The 18,417-nt window shown below is 34.9% G+C and overlaps 1 protein-coding gene across 2 annotated transcripts in view; it reads left to right on the top strand.

Annotated features, from left to right (window-relative positions):
- LOC121384544 (G protein-coupled receptor kinase 5-like) overlaps positions 1-10,045 on the top strand; it is a 61,218-nt gene extending 51,173 nt beyond the window's left edge. The window contains exons 14-16 of one of the 2 annotated variants that reach the window (XM_041514976.1): positions 2-139; positions 2,519-2,653; positions 4,932-10,045. In XM_041514976.1, coding sequence (XP_041370910.1) covers positions 2-139; positions 2,519-2,653; positions 4,932-4,952 — 294 coding nt within the window. In that variant the 3' untranslated portion in view covers positions 4,953-10,045. Of the gene's footprint in view, position 1; positions 140-2,518; positions 2,693-4,931 lie in introns of both variants that reach the window. The other variant, XM_041514975.1, reaches the window with a different exon arrangement.
- Positions 10,046-18,417: the final 8,372 nt, after the last annotated feature.

Genomic DNA, 18,417 nt, shown 5'->3' with positions numbered 1-18,417 from the left:
GCCCCGAGCAGTGTACTGCAAGGATGTACTAGACATTGAACAGTTTTCCACGGTCAAAGGTGTCAACCTGGACGCCAGCGATGACTCATTCTACAGCAAATTTAACACTGGCAGCGTATCCATACCCTGGCAATATGAAGTAAGTCATTGTTTCAGCTTCACTACCTTGGCCTGTGCTTATCAAACTGAAATATCAAGTAAGAAACCTGGCCTGTGCTTATCAAACTGAAATATCAAGTAAGTCTACTCGGCCTGTGCTTATCAAACTGAAATATGAAGTATGTCATTGTTTCAGCTTCACTACCATGGTCTGTGCTTATCAAACTGAAATATCAAGTTAGAAACCTGGCCTGTGCTTATCAAACTGAAATATCAAGTAAGAAACCTGGCCTGTGCTTATCAAACTGAAATATCAAGTAAGAAACCTGGCCTGTGCTTATTAAACTGAAATATCAAGTAAGTCTACTTGGCCTGTGCTTATCAAACTGAAATATAAAGTAAGAAACCTGGCCTGTGCTTATTAAACTGAAATATCAAGTAACAAACCTGACCTGTGCTTATCAAACTGAAATATCAAGTAAGAAACCTGGCCTGTGCTTATCAAACTGAAATATCAAGTAACAAACCTGACCTGTGCTTATCAAACTGAAATATCAAATAAGTCTACTTGGCCTGTGCTTATCAAACTGAAATATCAAGTAACAAACCTGGCCTGTGCTTATCAAACTAAAATATCAAGTAAGTCTACTTGGCCTGTGCTTATCAAACTGAAATATCAAGTAAGTCTACTCGGCCTGTGTTTATCAAACTGAAATATCAAGTAAGTCTACTCTGCCTGTGCTTATCAAACTGAAATATCAAGTAAGTCTACTCTGCCTGTGCTTATCAAACTGAAATATCAAGTAAGAAACCTGGCCTGTGCTTATCAAACTGAAATATCAAGTAAGTCTACTTGGCCTGTGCTTATCAAACTGAAATATCAAGTAAGAAACCTGACCTGTGCTTATCAAACTGAAATATCAAGTAAGTCTACTTGGCCTGTGCTTATCAAACTGAAATATCAAGTAAGAAACCTGGCCTGTGCTTGTCAAACTGAAATATCAAGTAAGTCTACTCGGCCTGTGCTTATCAAACTGAAATATCAAGTAACAAACCTGGCCTGTGCTTATCAAACTGAAATATCAAGTAAGTCTACTCGGCCTGTGCTTATCAAACTGAAATATCAAGTAAGTCACTCGGTCTGTGCTTATCAAACTGAAATATCAAGTAACTCATTGCTTGGACTTCAATACCTTGGTCTGTGCTTTTTTATTTCAACATGTCAAAAAAACACTTGGTTAGCCCATCCTTTTAACCAAATAAAACAACTTAGTTTTGTCTTTGTCTTTTTTCTTGTCTTTTTTCCTTCTTTTTTCTTTTTGTCTGTCTTAGCAATTACATCACAAAATAGTGACAGCAATGAAAGTGGAGGCATCAGAGATGAATAAAACCTCCACAGTTCCAGATATAACTATTATTAGAACACTTCCTTGTTCTTTGATTAAAAGAAACACAGTTGCCCCCTGCTAACTTTTCAAGACATTGCAGTTTCCTGGATTTTTATTTTTTTTAAATTCAATGTCATTAACCTCTATGAAGCGTAAAGCTAGTAATGCTGAATTAAAACTGTTTTATTTGTATTTTGCATTAGGAAAGTAGTAAAATTTTCGTAAAGTAACATTACAATTTTAAGAGTGGGCTGGGATAGGTTTAGTTTATCTTTAATAGAGAGAGAGAAAAAAATTCACCAAGTACATAATTATTTTTGTTTAATAATAAAAAGTAAATGAATAATGGAAATTATATATATATATTTTTTTATTATATAATATCTTACATTTTCAGTGCAATCAAAGTATGTGATATTTTTCAGATCACATACTTTAAGAATTTGATAACTTTGCAAATTAGATGTAAATTAGTCACGGTCACGGCACTAGGTACATTTAAGCAAACGTACTTGGGTGACACTCCATGATTGACATATATATTCATAGTCATCAAATAAAAACATTTCAATGGCAATTTGACACTGAAAGCTGTCCAGCGTTCAGAAAAAAAACCCATTAGGCATAACTTTATTTTGATGTAAAGACATCCAAAATGACGTCATTCGAGTTTGACATCATTTCCATTGAAAAATAAACCGCGCCACATATTCTTACGTCATTTGAATATCTAGTAATGGCGGCCTGGAATTAAAGTTGCGTGTACAATTTACAAAAACATGTTGTGTTAAGCTTGAGCTTATATGATAAAGAGATTAATACCCTCAGAGGCTCGCATAATACAGTTTTTATTCCTAATATATGATATTGATGATACCGACAAACACTCTGGTAATAACCTCTATATATTTTGTTGTTGATTAATTCCTGAATTGTCAGATGAACTTTTCACCACTCACACCTCAATTTATTTTTAATAATAAGAAGAATCATGTCTCATAGAGTTTGTGTTTTGTATTTTCTAATTTCAGATGATAGAAACCGAATGTTTCAAAGAGTTAAATGTTTTTGGTCCGGACGGTGGGCCGAGTCCCGATCTGATAGAGGATCAGCCTCCCCCCTCCCCGCAGCGAGGCTTCTTTGACAGGTTATTTCACAGGAGAAGAGTAAGTGGTACTACTAATAGGTGCTGTTGGGCAGGAACAGTAAGTGACAACTTGTATCATTGATAGAGGGAAATCGTGGTAAACTGACACTGGCCTTGGAGCAGAAAACTACCTCAGTTGGTTGTCACATGCGATTGCCAAAAGTAGACTTAATCTTACGCTTTGTAGCAGATTTTACCTCTCTCAGAATCGACAGTTTCTTGCAATTTTCCATTCATTAAACATTTACCTGTTGTACATGTGTAATATTTGGTGATTACGGTCTAACAGTCTGGAATTCATAATCCTTAGGAAACTTTGATGGGTATGTAGATAACTAACGGAACAAATCCTTTTTGGACAGTAATCACCAAGTTAAGTTATTATTGTTCTGTGTGAAGTCATTTAACTGCACTAAAGTAAAACCTCGGTTACGATGCCCTTGGTTATGATGGAGGAATTGTCTCTGTGGGCACTTTACCACTAAGAAAAGATGAAATTGCATTAGTGATTATGAACAGCCTTCTATACTGACACAAAATACACATATCTTTTTATGGCTGAATATAGAGTAAAATGGGGGGTGGTGGTGAGTTAAACCCCCATACTTTTATATTAATTTTTATTATTATAATCTCTAACCTGCCCACGTACTCCCACTTACCAAAAAAATTAAACAAGTTGAATATTATATATATTGCCTGACAGTGTTTACTGGAATAAAAAAAAAAAGAAGATATATAAAAGCATGACAAGTTTTTGAAATTTTATTTATTTGGGGTTAAATTTTCATATTGTCAGTTCCATAAACGTGGAATATTTAATTTTTCTTCAGACTTTGCTATATAGGCAAGAAAACAATTGCAAAACGGTAGTGATCACTTGGGAAATCCCAGTCGTTCACGTTCACTTTTAGAAACTGCTTAACATTCAAGTTCACTTGAAGAAAACATGCTACTGGATATCAGTATAATCCATTTGTTTGCATTCACGTTCGTTTGTTGAAACAAAAATGCCATGACGTGTATCACGGTCGCAGTGTGTCACACACATCCATTTTGAAAAGTGTCACTTTACCAGGATTTCCCACAGCTCTTGACACTTAAACTGGTTCCTCGGGGTCTTCATTCAGTTGTATGTTTTACTCATCTTCTAGTTAAACTCCTTTTATTAAGCATACTGACTCAAGAAAACACCATCATTTTAGTGGCATTTACTCTTTTATTAATCAATTATTTTCAGGATTTATTTCTGTTTCCTCGTTTAATGTTTTCCTTTATTTAATGAGTTAAAGATAATGTTTGAGTTAGCTGCTATTAAATTTTTTTATCACACTAACAGAGCTCTTCTGGTGCCTATTGAGAATGCCAGTTTCTGTATAATTATTTAATGATTTAATGATTATAGCCAGACAAACTTCATTGTATTTCCTAATACATTGTATATATTTTTTGTACTTTTTATATTATTGGGAGGTAAAATCCAGTTTAGGATACTAACAATAATATTATCAGAAATGCATTTAATGTACAGAAATTTATATTGTAAACAAGAAAATGTATCTGATAATTATGTAACTAGCCATTAAAATGGCTCTTTTCGTTGAAAATATGTTAACATGGCAACAAACCCAGGATGCTCTCTTTAATATTTTTTCTTATTACAGTTTTCTTTATTTTTCATTTAGCTCTGTTAAGACATTTCTGTTAATTTATTATTTTCAACTGTTTGATGTAAAATCTGGATATTCTGTAAGCCATCCTTTAAAATCCCAAATTTTAATTTGGATTCATAATTTACATTAAGTACTCAAAGCTGGATTTCCCACTGGCAAGGCAAATCAGTTTTGTTTCGGTGTGGTAAATAATTTAAGAATTTTGACAAAATGTGGATTTTTTTAATATTGTTGGACATGGTAGTTTATTTAACTAATTAAACTCAAAACAAGATGAAATCACCGACTTGTTATTTTAGTGAATTGCATTCAAAAACCAACAAGAGTTGGGAGGGAGTATTTGGGAGATATCACACCCCTGAACATGATTAAGTGTCTTGAGTGAAATTGATTTATCACCAATATGTGTAAATCATTTGTTTTCCAGGTGGATGTGCTAAATTAAAATGGCTAAGTTGGAAACATTTGATGTACTGTTTCTGTAATGTGGAGGTGACATGTTTGCCGTCCTTTAGAACTAAATCTACATGAATTCTTTGGGCTGATATTGGTGCATACTTTTCATTTAGCTATCATTGATGCTGATGCTTATTGTAAGATTGTATTTGTTTTTCAATTTTCCAGAGGCATGAACGAAACTCATAAGAAGACAAATCAACGGTGATGTCCATTTATTGTTGCTATGGAGACACAATTTCAGCAGCATAGTTTTAAAGTGAGAAAATGTGATACGTCAATGTACCAGAAGCCACACTTGTATGTGAATAAGACCACAGTTAGTTTGTGCGAGTGTTTGATGTCTCACGGTTCTTACCATCTGTTAACGAGTCGTGTGTGGGAGGGGGGGGAGACAGGTGGTGAGCGGCAGATGGATGCATTAGACTGTGTTAGCGGCAAAATAGCTGTCGCCACTAGTGTTCCGTGAAGAAGAAAAAAAGTTCAATCTATTAAATTTTTTTACGGAGATTAAAAAAACCCGTACAAGATATATAAAAGATTTATATATGCATCCGCTTGCCAAATGACTATTTCATGTTGGTGCACTCGATAATTTCAGTCATTTGTTTGCCACATTTGATGTGACATTTTTGCAGATTTCTTCTTTGTGTTCGTGGCCAATGTTTTAGTTTTCTTTGAGGTATGATCATCGATGTTGTATGTTGTAATCCGTGTCTCATGCAGTGCTACCTCAGTGAAAAGCGTATTTTAAAGAAAAAAAGAGAAAAATAAGAGAAAAAGTACAGCCGGGTGGATAACGATCTTGTGTTGGAGTGCTGCAGGAAATGAGCTTCAGCCTAACGCAACCAGTATTAATCTGATTCCAAGAAAAAATTAAACAAAACAAAAAGAAGAAAAAAACTACAACAAAAAAAACATTTACTCATCTTGTTCTCCATTGCTCAGGAGTGGTTTCCCTTTGTTTTGGAGGAATTGCATGGGAGTGCTCTCCCTTCCATAAGCAGGAGGTGCACTGGGGAGTAATGATTGTTGTCACAGTTGAATTACTGCTCGGTCCAGGCTGGTCTCCTACCGAAGCATAATGAACACTTTTAATACTTACTTATATATATATATATACATATATTATATATTATTTATCTGGTAGTCAGAAATATACAATATTTTGCATTCAGGCACCCCACATGTCTGCTCAACGCACCGTGCACATGATTTCATTCTTCACTTTGTACTGTAAATCATAAAGATCACAAATTTAATATACCGAAGGTACTCTGTCCTATAACAATGTGGTACTTCTGTCTAAAACTTACGTTTCTTGCCAGAACGGTCAATTTTCACATCTAGAACTTTGCAAAATTTATTTCCAAGTGTATAATCACATAAAATCTTGTCTTTTAAAATTCTATCTGGTAATGAGTAAAATGTTTACTTTCGAGATCATTTCAAGTGCTTTGAATTCCCACACTTGTAGATTCCCTGGGATGTAACTTTTAATGGTATCATCATGTTTACTCCTCCCAAACAGGTATACCAAGAAGCAGGGCTAGCTTGGGCGCTCCCCATATTCACAATGTACAAATTCTAAAAACAATTAGAATATTTTATCTTTGTTTGGCAAAATAATTGCATGTAATAATGGATATTTTGTTGGAAAATAACTGGGTTTTAGCCATGTTTGAAGTTCAGTAGATATCTTGTCAAAATGTTCTGTTCCTGGAGAACTAGCCTTACGTAGTGTTGGGAGTTTCATCAATAATCGTCTGTTATCATCTGTTTGTACCAGCTGATCAACTCGAGATTATAATTGGTTACAGTTGCATAAACATGACAAGTATTATGATTGTTAAGACCAAGTACCTAGTGTTGTGTTCACCAGGACTGAACCCACAAATGGCAAAGTTTACCATCTACATCTGCTTTCTTCATGTACATATAAAAATAAAGACACTCCGGTATATTTTTTTCACTACATCTAAACTGTAGGAACTGCAGTTAACATTTTCCACAAGAATTTATTGTGGATTTTTTAAACTGATCATTGCATCGGAAGAGCTGATAATTTGTTATTATTAACAATCATTGACACATCACTAACTTCAAGATGCAGCCTTGAGTTTCTACACTTTAGGACGGCCAAGAATAAACACACTGTATTACCACTTATCCAAAACCGCTCCAACTCGAAAACTGTACTATTTTAAAATGGGGCATTTAAAAACAAAACTACACAATATTGACACTTGACTTAACACATTTGTTTAGGAAGCACTTTTTGGATGAATAATAAAATATATATTTGAAAGAAAACAATAACAATTATTTTTGTGCAAAACACAATGTATCAGTACAGTAATATTGCATTATGGCATCGTACTGAATACCACTTCAGAGTAGCATACCTAATATAGGTAACAAATCCAACTTGTAATTGATAAACTGACTTCTAAACAACAAACAAGATATCCCAGTCAAGTCTGCTAATAGACTGGTTTGCTTAATCTAGTTCAAAATTGTGCGATTTGCTTTGATAACTGCATAGTACAGATTTTGGGAGAAGAAAGCAAAATGACAGATTCTTAATACCCATTGGAATGTTTAATTTTAAACAGAAACAACAATTATGTCGTAATCATTTTATATATTTTATTATTGAAGTAAACAAGGTAAACGTTACTGTTGGTAACAAGTTAGTGTGACAACACTGATCAGGCACATCAGTCTTTCCTGTTAGTAGTACAGTTTTCGAGTGAACAAGCATTTTGAGTAAACAAGGATATGTACAAAAATAAATATCCAAAGCAAGAAACTTATTTTTAATCAGAACCAGCATACACGTTTTTTTTTAGGACTAAGCACCTTGAACAACATAAAATACAGGGGCCCATTTCACAAAACACATTAAGTTTACATCTGCGACTAGTAGTTATACCAGTCATACGTTTACACATGTTTGGCATCTATTTCACACACAATATTACATCATTGTGGAAGATTGAGCATTTTAAGTACAAAAGAAAATGAAATATGTGTACTTCAATTTATATTAGTGTTCTGTTAGTGGTAATAAGAATCGTGGTTTAGTCATACATAGCAAAACTAGACTTACGATGCTTTGTGAAATTGGGCCCTGGCCTGTATGCTTGAAAAAAAATACCCTTTTTTTAGTGCCGAGTGTAAAAGAATCGCATTTGCATGAAACAGTGGACCTCGTGGGTAGAGAGAAGGATTTACACCCAACTCATCTCCCACCCGTTGTTACGGGCCTCGACCAGTCATGCAGGACCGTTACGAGGTAGTAAGAAAACATTTTGATTGCTTTGTATTGTCTTGCTAAATTTATACAAACGATTTGTTTCATTTGGTATGGTCTTAATGTTTTAAGATTTTATGATTCACCGAATATCATTGTTTTTCTCTGGTATATTTAATACATAATGCATTTATTTATAATTACACTGGTACATTATCATAGACTAGCTCAAAAATAGGTTTGGTCTGACCATATATTTCAAGTCCATGGTGAAATTCTGTTTTTAGTTGTACTTGTTGTACTCCAAAAACAAGTTGCAATAATAATGAGCTACGTTTTGTCTGAATGTTTGGGAAGAAAAAACCCTGACTTGGTGTGAAAACATTCCCAAACCTTTGTGACGAATTTGTTACATTGATACCTCTGGATTGTCTTAAATGCCAAAAATACACATCTTTCTCTGGATCTGTATCTTTTAACTGTATGTGAAAAGGTTAAAGATAGTTGTTGATCAAGCCATGACCTAAGTTAATGTAAGTATGTACTTTGGAGAGTAAAATTAATTTATTGTTTTAAAACAGTTATGTGGCTTGTTTTTCGAATCTGAATGTCACAATGTTGCTTTCAGTGGTTCAGTGTCACGGTTGCTATCATGGTAAAACAAATTACATTTGTTAAATTGAAACAGTTTTTCTAAGTTTTTAATATGATGTTTTAAAGAATCGGTTACTAATGCTAACTCAGATGCAGATGTGACATTTATTAAATACATTTAATCCCATCATATATATGGGGCAGTTCCCAGTTATCAACATTATCATGAGTATATACAAAGTTACAAACTATTCTGGTGGTTGGGGCTGGGTAGAAGGTTAATGTTGAGGTATGCTTTTAAAATAAGAAAGCAATTTCATGTATGCATTTAGGCGGGTAGACTGCTAAAAAGAACACATTTTGGATGTTTTTGAAAAATGTTGATAATTAAAAAAACACCCAAAAAACAAAACATTTCCTTCTTTAAAAAACAACAAAAATGCATTTTATGGATAATTAAAACGTTTGTGCTGTAATCTCAGATACTGCAATATTGAAGGTTATGAGATTATTTTTTGGTCAGACTTGAATGATGTTTTAAACTTTGTTTCATAATGGTAAAAAATGCCAACATCTGCAAGTTAGCGCGTAAGTTCTGTTATTTTCAGACTGATGTTTATTAGGCCAGGAATGAATATTAGTTGTACTTGTCTAACAGAACCCAATGCATGTCGGTTTTCAGTTTAATGGAAAAGTTAGCTATTGCGGCCACTTTTCTCACATACAAGACAATAATAAGTATTTTTCTCTGAGACAGTAACACACACATCCATTTTGAATGTGGGCATTTCTCCAGGTTTGAAAATGACAATTATCCAGAGATGTTTCTGACCCTGTTAAAATGCACAGTTTCAGTGATTGTTTCGTGTCCGGTTGTCAATGTGAATAATTGTGTTTGAATTCCTAACAACTCTGTTGGTTAAGTGAACACATAGATAGGGCATAGTATACAGTATTTGACCAGTTTAAATTTGTAGCAGTGTTTTTCTGTTACGAAATGTGTAGCAGTGTTTTTCTGTTACGAAAGCTTTGACATGATGTTGACTTGGCAGATGACAACTGCCAGCATACAGTACTTGTATAATATGTATCTGAAGATACATTCGAACATGTTTGGAATTAATCTTTTTTTTCAGTATCGATTGAATTTTGTTTCATAGCAACACATTAGCAGCACGTACTAGATGGAAGTAACTGTTTTTGTGAATATATTAGGACAGGGTAAAGAACTTTTATGAAAAAACAAAAGGTCACTTCTGTCATTATACCTTAGGAAATGTGTATCTAGTGTTGCTACTGTTAAATATTTATGGACTAAAAATAATCTGTGGTGTTTAATTGTCAATGTCAAGCGTCTTCAGTTGGCAGTTTGTTACAATGAAGAAGTAAAATATGAAGTAACATGCATAAAATAAAATACATTGTGTCTAAACGATTGTTTATTGTGCTTTGTTCACAATGCTAGTATCTTCACCAGCATGTACAGTGTGTGCTTCCTCGTGTGTCCTATGTAATACAATAGTTTAGGCCTGTTTTCCATTAATGACATTCTGTGCAAAAATACTTTTCCTTGTCTGCTTTTCTTTTTCACAAGGGATTCCTGTATGCTTTACTTTCTTTTATTAGATTTATTTGGAGAATGCTTATTACGTGTATATCAGGGCCCATAATTTTGAAGCTATGTTAGTGCTACACAATCATGAATCTATCCTAAGCTATGGCATCACTATGGCATTAGCAGTAAGGATGTTATAGCCTAAGAGGGTTGTACGGTTCCGTAGTGTTAAGATAGCTTCACAAATCCCTAGCCAATGCCCATATTTTCAAAGCGCTCTTAGCATTACCAAATTGTAAAACCATCATAGACTGTGATGTTACTACAGCACATGCCATAGTGACGTCATAGCTTAAGATTATTTTACTATTTTGAAGTGCTAAAATAGCTTCGAAACTGGGGGCCCAGGTTCTTAAAATTAAGGTCCTCCATATTCATGTGCCCAGCCGTTTTCTTTCACATATTGGTGGTTATAATTTGATTGCTGTGATCCCTACACCACCATTATAAAGTAGAGGAATCTTCTGTTCTGTGTTTATCAACAGGCCTTGTTCTGCTGTTTACTGGTAAACTTCAAGACTTTCCAATAATGTTGTCCATGTTCTCTACAATTAGTACCACATGTTTGGACAATTACCTTCTCCATTATGCCTCCAGCAAACATTTATTTATTTTTGAACAAACGGGGGTGGGTTTGGGGTTTTTTCCCCACACGTGGAGTGCCCACATGTGGAAATGTGTATGTGGAGAAGGTCTGGTGTATATGCTCTATATTGATAAACATTTGCATGGAATTGTGTTAATGAAAAATTTTGATACTAAATGTATATATAATTTAAAAAATAGTTGTGAAGTAAGATTATTTTAAGATATTTGATACTGTGTCCAAAGCCAAAGTGATGGTGTCAGTGTATGTTCAAACTATAGGTTTCCACATCAGTAAACAAAAAACCACCATATTGGGTGCATAAAAAGAATATTTTTTACTGTTGAAGATTGTCATTTTCCCTGACGGAAAACCATCCCATCAGATTTGGAAATCCTGCATGAACATATCAGTTTTGGTATTACCGGTAATAATATTTTGAATATTTGTGTCTTAAGAATATATCATTAGGAAATGTTTTCAATTTGTACCCTTTTATTGTTTGTTTATGTTACAGAGCATACATGTAATAGCAAAAAATTACGATAATATTAAGAAATGTTTGGGGTACAAATACAAATGTACAACATTAGGCTTTTCTTAAAAACAAAAGGTTTGGTTTGTGCAATCTGACCATGTGCTTATAAAATTGTCAGACTCTCACCTTTAATAAAGTAACATCCATCCATCCATCCAGCAGCTAGACAAAGGTTTCCATACTTTACTAATGTCACAATTCTCAAATTTTACGAAGTCCGTGTTTCTTAAATGCAGTATTTTAAGTATTGCAAAGAAACATAAGTTCTATACATGTAAGACAAAACAAGAATTTGTAAATTTGGCCATGATGTTCTATAGGTGTGCAGCCTGATTCACGAACATGACAGTGTGGCACAAAACAAAATGACTGCCCTGACTTTGTAACCATTATAATTAAATTTTCGTTACATTCATTGCAATATAATGTCATCCCATTGGTTCAGTCATAGCAACGGGAGTTTGTTCAATTCTCGATGAACAAAAAAATTACGCCATCAGGGAACGTCATATCTGATGACTTCATTTAATATGGGCAAGTTGTCTTATTTAGAGTGATTGTTTATGGATAAAAATAATTCAAAATAAAGTATAAAGATTTAGTGTTATTATTGGCAAGTATGATACAAATTTGATTATAAGTATTGTCTCTTATTTCTTTTACGTTCATCTGGGTATGAACAAAACAAATCATTCACAAACTTATTTGAGAACGGCTTCGCCAATTTACACAGTTTGTGGATGATTGTTTTTGTTCATACCCCGATGAACGTAAAAGAAATAACAGATAATCTTTAAGTAGCGTGTTTCCAACTAATGTAGCCTTTTTTTAAAAAGGCTACAAAAACAGAACAAAATACTGAAATTTCCTTTTTTTAGAATATCAATATCTGTTTGTCCAGTGCATATTTGATCATCCTAAATGTTTGTAGCCACTCAATATGGAATTTTGGCCAGTCATCTTGTATGTATCAATTTAATTTTATTTGCCAACTTAAAAAAAACCCACCACATAATTTGAAATGATTGGTTCAAACTCGTAGGGAATCACATATGTTTTTTACCAATGCCTGTTGGCGCAAAGTGAGTTTCCCAGTTGCTCCTTTCTTCTGATGCTGCTTGTGACACCATGAATGTTTGGGTGTGACATGTGATTGTGTGGATAATGTGATTTCTATCTGTATGTCGGGTCCTACCTCATGATTGGGAGGATACAGGCATGTTAGTGAGAATCACAAGTTTGATCATTAACCAGGGTTGAGCTACATTTCCGTATGTCTTTTGTGTGAATCCACAAATCCATGTCTATGTTAATTATTTCCATTTACCCACAATACATATGCATGTGTAGTCATCCATGAATGCATATTGAGAGACATTCATTTCTAAAGGACACTGTAAGATTTTTTATCAGTTTAGACTTCTCGCCCATATTGATGATGATGATTCCTTTTGTATGACATTTCTTTTACGATTCCACACATTCGTCATCCCTGTATCCAAGACAAATGGCTTGAAGAGCAATTCCAATTTCACATACACGGATCATATGCAGTTTGCAGATAGCATAAAAACGGACATGGCAGACACATTATTTTAATAATTCACGGAAAATGGACAGAAAAAAAAGACATGGAAATAGTTAGTAACTAGGACCATTAGTTACTGGTTTGTAGCCAGTTTCACACTTCCCTAAGGTTACATCACCCAGTTGACCAGCAATGCCAAAGTTTAATCTTTGAAGTCTGGTAATCCGCACAACTAGAGGTCAACTACTGCAAGATTCTTAATTATTGCATTAATTTTTTGAAGTCAATAGAGTGTTTTTTAACATTCTATTTATGTTTTTAAAACATTGCGCTATGTAAGAAATCCATTTGATGATTATTCTATTTCCAATGCCATGTTTCTGTCTGCTTAAAGTCACTGACCATAGTTACTGATGTGTGTACCTGGCCTGGTGCTTATAAAACTTAAAGAGTCTAGGCTCGAGACTCTAATAGAGTCTGAGACACTAATGTCATGGCAGTGCCATAAAAATTGTATATGTGTGTGACATCATTAGAGATTGAGTCTGGACAACCTTTATAAGTATGGGCCCAGGAGGCTACTAATGTCACTGGGATTAGTGTCTTTAATGTTGGTGTGTATTTTTGGGCAAGTATTAAAAGTGCTATTTCATAGTTACAAGTGCTATATTTCATTGTTTTTATATTTATTTGTATAAATAACCTCTTAATCGATCCCACACAAAATAATCTTTGCATCAATAACTCGGGAACATGAAAATTGGCGTGTGTTATACACCATGTCACATACAGTACACGTACAATCCAGTCTTGACCACGTAACAAATCCACTGAAATCCACAGAATCGGACATGTTCACTGGATAAGGGTCATCGGAGATGGACGAGTTTCATGACGACATCGTCTGGTATAGCGTTCTGAGTGTTCACCCACAATGGAATGTCGAATTCCATTGGGTGTTCACTGAAGACTTTCCTATGTTTTTCTACTATTAAATTAAATAATTTTTATTTTTAATTGATTATGAGTATTTAGTTTAAAAAAAAAAAATGTTTATATTTCAAAGCAAAGATTTATAATTTTTTGTGGGAAGCCACACCCATGTGCAACTTTGAGATGGCACCTTTAATGAATCATTTGTACATTTTCCATGTGAGTACATAAAATCCATGTTTGAAAGATTGCTTTTGTAAGCAATCAAAATTCCTCTTATAAGCATGAATTAGCATATCTCAAACATTGTCTTGATAAAATGTATGATGGTCGACATGCAGCTATGTATTAATGTTTATATTATTCAAGGAAAAAGAATGTTAACATTTTGCCCCAGTCTCAAAGTTTATAGTTAAAAATATATTCATATTGCGAATTTTCCTGGTGGTCTGCTATTACTTCCATTACTGTATTGTATGTTGTGTATTGTGTTCTTTCATATTAAAATAAAGATGTGTTCATGGTCTTAAGACTAACATTAGTACATGTAATAATACATCCGAACCACAAACGCTGTATTGTTTGTGGTGTAAACAACAGTCCATATAAAACAGAATGAGTTATATGGTAGTTGCTAACTCTATAATAGTTCATAGTTCTGTAAACTATATAACAAAAACCATTAACCAGCTTTACACAAAACTCTATTATTAATAGCTAGGTACATGTAGACTGGTTTTTGTTATTGACTACAAAGCAGTCTACACAATCAATTTAGGTGTTTCAATCTTCTACAGACAATTTTAATTAAAAATAGAGTTAAAATCTTACTCTTTTTTTTACTGTTGTTACATATTTCAGGGAGAAAGAAAACAACTAGAAATTGTGGTAATTACAGGTAGTTTTAATTAAAGTTTTTTTTTAAAAAGAAGACATTTTCTAATAACTGCTACTCTGTTTAATCCAATAGAGACCATGTAATACAGTGATGTGACATATTTTTGAGTTTCAACTTGACACATTTTTCTATGTTCGAATAAAAACATCTGAACCTCTATAATGATGGGTGGGCTGTAGCTGTTTTATTTCCCTGTGTTTACATCTGAACATCTATAATGATGGGTGGGCTGTAGCTGTTTTATTTCCCTGTGTTTACATCTGAACCTCTATAATCATGGGTGGGCTGTAGCTGTTTTATTTCCCTGTGTTTACATCTGAACCTCTATAATAATGGGTGGGCTGTAGCTGTTTTATTTCCCCGTGTTTAGATCTGAACCTCTATAATAATGGGTGGGCTGTAGCTGTTTTATTTCCCCGTGTTTACATCTGAACCTCTATAATAATGGGTGGGCTGTAGCTGTTTAATTTTCCAGTGTTTATATCTGAACCTCTATAATAATGGGTGGGCTGTAGCTGTTTTATTTCCCCGTGTTTACATCTGAACCTCTATAATAATGGGTGGGCTGTAGCTGTTTTATTTCCCCGTGTTTACATCTGAACCTCTATAATAATGGGTGGGCTGTAGCTGTTTCATTTTCCAGTGTTTATATCTGAACCTCTATAATAATGGGTGGGCTGTAGCTGTTTTATTTCCCCGTGTTTAGATCTGAACCTCTATAATGATGGGTGGGCTGTAGCTGTTTTATTTCCCCGTGTTTACATCTGAACCTCTATGTAGCTGTTTTAATGTTTACATCTGAACCTCTATAATAATGGGTGGGCTGTAGCTGTTTCATTTTCCAGTGTTTAGATCTGAACCTCTATAATAATGGGTGGGCTGTAGCTGTTTTATTTCCCCGTGTTTAGATCTGAACCTCTATAATAATGGGTGGGCTGTAGCTGTTTTATTTCCCCGTGTTTACATCTGAACCTCTATAATAATGGGTGGGCTGTAGCTGTTTTATTTCCCCGTGTTTACATCTGAACCTCTATAATAATGGGTGGGCTGTAGCTGTTTCATTTTCCAGTGTTTACATCTGAACCTCTATAATAATGGGTGGGCTGTAGCTGTTTCATTTCCCCGTGTTTAGATCTGAACCTCTATAATAATGGGTGGGCTGTAGCTGTTTCATTTCCCCGTGTTTACATCTGAACCTCTATAATAATGGGTGGGCTGTAGCTGTTTTATTTCCCCGTGTTTACATCTGAACCTCTATAATAATGGGTGGGCTGTAGCTGTTTTATTTCCCCGTGTTTAGATCTGAACCTCTATAATAATGGGTGGGCTGTAGCTGTTTTATTTCCCCGTGTTTACATCTGAACCTCTATAATAATGGGTGGGCTGTAGCTGTTTTATTTCCCCGTGTTTACATCTGAACCTCTATAATAATGGGTGGGCTGTAGCTGTTTCATTTTCCAGTGTTTATATCTGAACCTCTATAATAATGGGTGGGCTGTAGCTGTTTTATTTCCCCGTGTTTACATCTGAACCTCTATAATAATGGGTGGGCTGTAGCTGTTTTATTTCCCTGTGTTTATTATACTGATCAATGCTACCAGTGACTGGTGATATTTATCTGTAGCTCAAATGTCAATTCTAATGTTTTTCATCCTCGGTGCGTGTTGTATATGTTTGTGAGATAAATATTTTTCATGTTTAAATTTGTGCTCAAGACGAGTGTGGATGGGCCTGAGGGTTCTGTAGATGAGTCATAAGACGAGTGTGGATGGGCCCCGAGGGTTCTGTAGATGAGTCATAAGACGAGTGTGGATGGGCCCCGAGGGTTCTGTAGATGAAGTCATAAGACGAGTATGGATGGGCCCCGAGGGTTCTGTAGATGAGTCATAAGACGAGTGTGGATGGGCCCCGAGGGTTCTGTAGATGAGTCATAAGACGAGTGTGGATGGCCCCGAGGGTTCTGTAGATGAGTCATAAGACGAGTGTGGATGGGCCCGAGGGTTCTGTAGATGAGTCATAAGACGAGTGTGGATGGGCCCCGAGGGTTCTGTAGATGAAGTCATAAGACGAGTGTGGATGGGCCCCGAGGGTTCTGTAGATGAGTCATAAGACGAGTGTGGATGGCCCCGAGGGTTCTGTAGATGAGTCATAAGACGAGAGTGGATGGGCCCGAGGGTTCTGTAGATGAGTCATAAGACAAGTGTGGATGGGCCCCGAGGGTTCTGTAGATGAGTCATAAGACGAGTGTGGATGGCCCCGAGGGTTCTGTAGAAGAGTCATAAGACGACTGGAGCTGTAATTCAGTGTTGGGGATGATGGTTTTGTTGAAAATAGGGCCGCATTTGGGGATAGTTGAAAGAGCAGAAATGTAGTACTTACAGAGAGAATGAAGCTACAATGAAACATCTCTGAAATATTTAATTTTTTCTTCAGTTAAAAACAAAAATTTCCTCCTAACATTTTAATAAAGTTAATTTTCTTAAAAACCAAAATACAATGTGAATGTAGAAGAAAGAAAAAAATCTTTTAAATTATTTTTATTTTATTTTATTTTATATTTGATTTGATTTTATAAAATTAAGCCCATGGATTTAAAGGTGCAGACCCTAGTTTTAGCCCGTGAAAATGGATACTAAGTTTAGTTAATCTACAGACCTGCAACACATTTGGATACGGTTATAACAGATAAGCTAAAACCTGTGATGTTTAAATGGGGAACTAGTCAAAAATAACTAGAGCTCATCTCGATAACCATTACTTCTCGGACGAACGTGCGTTTTTAGAATTATGAAAAATGTATTTTGAGGTATTGCAAAAACCTGGATGACCAGAACCGCTTCAGGTGTAACAAAATTAATATTCTAAACAATAAAATGTTAGTACTTCTAATTTAAATGATGAATTAAGGCTTTAATAGTGAAAAATATGTTGAAGTGTTTTAAAACTAGGGTCTGTCACTTTAAATTCAACTGCTAAATGAAACACTGTTAACATAACTTTGCATGTACATGTAGAAGACAATTCTACCAGTTTATTTCAGGAACACTTGTCTGTTGAAATAATTGAATGCCAACCGATGCCCTACCCCCACCCTCACCCATTCTACAGCTTTATTCACTACCATAGAACATATTCTGCCTCCAATCTCAAACACTTAAATACCAAACCGATCCTGATTCTTTTTCCTTTCTGTTTTTTATAATCATTATTTATTGTTATGAACAATTTAAAACCATCATATTGCATCAGTGGATTGTACAGTTGGTCTCTCTCTCCCCCCCCCCCCCCCCCCCCCCCCCCCCCCCCCCCCCCACACACACACACACACATAGGTACACTCACACAAAAAACAAAAGAAAACATCCTGTTGGTACTAAATTTAGTAATTGGTTCACTGTCCTATTTTTCTTAAGCAGTAGATAATAATACTGTTTGTGTCATATCAAATTGCATGCACACTGTACATAAAATCTGTTATTCAACCTAAAAATTATGTGTAATTGTAATTGACCCATTTCATGTAAGGCTGTCCTTTTTGTCCTATCTGGAACACTGTACATTGCAAATAATTTTAAAACTGTTGAATGATTCAAACTTGGTTAATTTGGTCATTATTCCTAGGGCTGATGATATACATATTTTACATAAACAGCCTTCTGTCGGTACAATCTTCAGACATTATTAAATTACTTGCAATAAACGAAGT

Source organism: Gigantopelta aegis, chromosome 10 (assembly GCF_016097555.1).
Source record: "Gigantopelta aegis isolate Gae_Host chromosome 10, Gae_host_genome, whole genome shotgun sequence".
NCBI classification, from domain to species: Eukaryota; Metazoa; Mollusca; class Gastropoda; order Neomphalida; family Peltospiridae; genus Gigantopelta; species Gigantopelta aegis.
This window is presented reverse-complemented; position numbering and strand designations above follow the sequence as displayed.